The 3,800-nt window shown below is 43.2% G+C and overlaps 1 protein-coding gene across 1 annotated transcript in view; it reads right to left on the bottom strand.

The window, feature by feature from the left end:
- Window positions 1-3,783, bottom strand: part of chrna2b (cholinergic receptor, nicotinic, alpha 2b (neuronal)) — a gene marked incomplete at its 3' end in the record, with an annotated part of 9,563 nt that extends 5,780 nt beyond the window's left edge. Inside the window, exon 1 of the mRNA XM_008290347.1 lies at window positions 3,714-3,783. Within this exon, the coding sequence (XP_008288569.1) occupies window positions 3,714-3,780 (67 nt within the window). The remainder of the gene's footprint in view (window positions 1-3,713) is intronic.
- Window positions 3,784-3,800: the final 17 nt, after the last annotated feature.

The following is a 3,800-nucleotide window of genomic DNA, read 5'->3' on the forward strand; positions in this document are numbered from 1 at the left end:
TAAATCTGGCTGGCATCATACTGTGGCTTTGGGGAGTAAAGGGTGAAAGCCGTGAACGTGTCATGTTTCATCACCCGCTTTAACCATCCAAGACTTTTCTCAGCAAAGTCTTATCGACTTTCACACATCTTAGCAGATCTTCTGATCTCTTGATCTGAGCTCCCCCGTGAGGGTCGCCCGCCGAAATCTCTCTGCAGCCGAGCAGGAGGAGACGGAGGCAGCGTCTCCCTCGACGGCAACGCCATCCATCCCGGCTACACGATCTGTAAAGTGTCATCATCATGCATGCGTGGCTTCACATCGAGAGGCGGCTTAATTAAATTGATTCTGAATAAGCAGTCTAGACAGATCTGCGTCCGAGCTCAGGCTGAGTCACTGTATTATTTTGCAGCAGAATGGAAAGCGTGGAAATAGACGGGAATCCGGTCCCTTGGGGATTACAGCCTCCACCTTCATCAGTGTAGTCAGAGTCAATTACACACATCATTACTTTGCTGGTGCTAAGTGGAGGTGAGCTAATTTCTCACTACTGAAGGGTGTTTATTGTTGAGCTGTCTGTCACTCCGCGTTACAACCGATGCATTAAACAATTAACTGATGGCTTCACTTGAAGTCGAGGCTAAACAGCAGCGTGTGTGGACCAGAGCCTGATTAATGCCGGATTTCTGAGAGCAGCAATAAGCAAATCTCAGCACGTTTGCGGGTCAGGATTCAGTTGAAATAGTACATTTGGGCATGCATTATTCATCGATTCCTCTCTTTGAACACTGGAGGAATAAATCAATAACTGATTATGGATTGACCTATTGATACAGATTGATATATCACTCTCGAATCTGCACTTCAGAGTCTGCTGTCAGTCGTGTGTCGGCTTTGCATCAAGCCTGGAAACACGAAGGTCAGAATCTGCCAACTAACAGCTCTTTAAAAAATCACTCATTGTTGCTGAAACAGAAGTGAAAAATAACGACAATCTGCCATTTTGCAGGGTCTGATGTGTCTCTAAACAGCTGAGTGAGGATGCACAATATTGAATTTTTTACCGATATCCAATAAGTCAACTCATTCCAAACGATATGTATGTTTTCATTTTGCAGAGAACATCAGGTTTCTCTTGCAGTGGAACTAACATCTTTTAATACCTACTGTTACCAGTGGTTCAGTGGCAGGTGCAGACTGTACACATTTATCAGGTAAGACAAGCAAACTACTGCTAATGACATATAAAACATTACATGTTTATATCTAAGATACACTTTAAAGCCAACTTTTAACCTTCATGATGGCATAATCTGCCTTTCAATGTTCATTTTGGGCCGATATTTAATTTGAAGGAACAATACCGATGATGATGCCGCCACCATGCCCAGCACTATTACCTCCCATAAAAGATCATTAAGACTTTTGTATGCATGTTTTCATCTATACGCTAAATAACCGTATTTTCCCAAATATCAAAAACATTGCCAACATCGCCAAATGTCTTATGACAGAGTCTACTTACCTCTGTCTGGAGAGGTGCTTAAGGTGATGCTCATTTGAAGCATCGCACCAAACATCTCAACAGTCAATAATAACAAATCTATGCCATCGAGTGTCCGTGCTGCTAATGACCCAGTGGGTCACTGTGGGGTTTAATGTAAACCAATGAGGTGTGCTACCATGAAGGACCATCAGCTGAGACCTTCATCTGGCAGCAGTCACAGCTGCTTGGCCAAGGACACACCATCACCTGTCCACGGGTGACTTGTAGTTCTGTCAACATCAAGTCTTTACGCCCTGTAACCGCAGGACGGTCCAGAGAAGGATAAGCAGCCGAATGCTGCGCAGAGATAACCAGAGGAACACATGCAAATCTGTGGCAGTGATTTAATTCCCATCCTCGTGGCTTGGCTTCAACAACATGCACACAGAGAGATTTTCTTTTTGGCATGGTTTCCTTTAAAAATGAATCTCGTCTGGTGACTTTCTGGCCAAAGCAGAAAGCAGACAGAGGTGCTAATCAGTATGTGAATTCACTGGGAATTTGCTCGAGGCGCACTCGGGCTCATCTCCTGCCATCAAGAACTCATTTCAATCTGGCAAACAAACATGCACCAGAGACTTCTTATCTGCTCTTTGACAGTCAGGTCAGCGCATGTTCATCTGCTCATGCATCTGGGAAGGACCAGATGAGGGGCTTGAAAAAAAAGGCTGTTGCGCGTCGTAGATCAAAGCCTCCTGCCAGAAGAGTCTTGAAACGAGACGACACCTCCAACATCCAGCACGCTGGGCCGAGGATGTTGGACTGAAGCCAAGCCCCTTGGCGAGGTGCATGAAACACTGACCGGCTCAGATGATCGAGTCAGCAGCTTCTCTGGCCAGAGGCGCTTTTGGCGAAATTGGACTGTCAGATGCTCACAGTGGGGGAAAAAAGTTCACAAAAAAAAAATAGGAACAATTTTTTTGGTTAAAAACTACACACAGCTGGAAGAAAACTGAACTCAGTCATAATGAGAGATGAACTGGCACGAGATCAAGAACCGGCACATTAGCATGTAGCATGTAGAGATGGAGGGAGGAGACGGAGGCTGTGTTCAAACAGTCTGTCACATATGTCACGAGAACACGTTATCTCAGGACGTCTACATGAAGCTCCTGGAGCCACTTATAAATCAAGCTGCTCTGAGGTTCGCCGTCAAACTTGAAGGATTTAAAGTTGAATCAAAATGTGCTCGTTTCTTTGACAAATTTGACCAAATCTGCGCTACGGCTGCACGCCATCAATCTGTTTAACATACATCTATTTGAAGAACCTAATTCTGACCATAAATACGTACGTTTGTCTTGTCTTGAACCAACCTGCCACCTGAAAACGTGACCAACAGCTGTCAGAGCGAATCGCATGATTTGTTGTCTTCACTCTGCTCTGTTCTCTTTGGAGTGAAATGTTCTGCTTTAGCGTTTATACAGAAAGAAGAAGCCCAGAACAGCCTGGTTTAAATTGGCTTGTTTCAATCAATGAGCTCTACTGTTTGGGGTTGATGTTGAGAATGATATAAGAATGGAAACCAATTTTTGGATGAAGACATTCTGATGTGTTTTGAAAGTAAGTCAAAGAGGTGTTTTTATTCCATTGTTGGGAAAACAGGAAACTAGATTTGGGACATTTTTAGGAGAACAGCATCAACATGGCACCACTACAGAAGACCTTAAAGGAGCAGGACAACTACATTAATGATATTTTCAACAAATTTCTTACAGAATTATGATATTTTATTCTGAATTCTGAATGTTTTTTTTTTTGTTTTTTTAATGTATGTACCCTTGGCATGACCACCTCTGTTTGTCCATACAATGAGTGTACATACAAGCAAAATAATTAGGAAAAAGAAGAGAAAGAAGCCTCCTTGTCCAGTTCTCTGGTGCATTTTTCCAACCCTAACCTGCTCTACTTCAACTAGTGCTGCTGTGGAAGTGAAAGTGTCTCCTCTAGAGGTCATGTTTCACATTTCAGACTGACTGTGTTCATTTCAAAGATGTGAAACTGATATAAACCAAACATTTTGTAGCTTTATGAAATGCTTATGTATATGTTTATCTCTTTCTACAAAACAAATATTTAGCAGGACTCTCATCTCGCACAGCTCTCCGGCTCAAACCAATGATTTCGGTTTTGGAGCTCCATTAACCTCCTCACACGACGAGAAAAACACTTCAAAAGTACTTCTTACCTGACTGAGTGAAGAGCAGCGCCCAGGAAATCGCCGTCCCCACAGAGAACAGGTGGTTGTATCCCATTTTGCACTCTGGAAGAGAAC

Source organism: Stegastes partitus, unplaced genomic scaffold (assembly GCF_000690725.1).
Source record: "Stegastes partitus isolate 25-593 unplaced genomic scaffold, Stegastes_partitus-1.0.2 Scaffold667, whole genome shotgun sequence".
Lineage (NCBI taxonomy): Eukaryota > Metazoa > Chordata > Actinopteri > Pomacentridae > Stegastes > Stegastes partitus.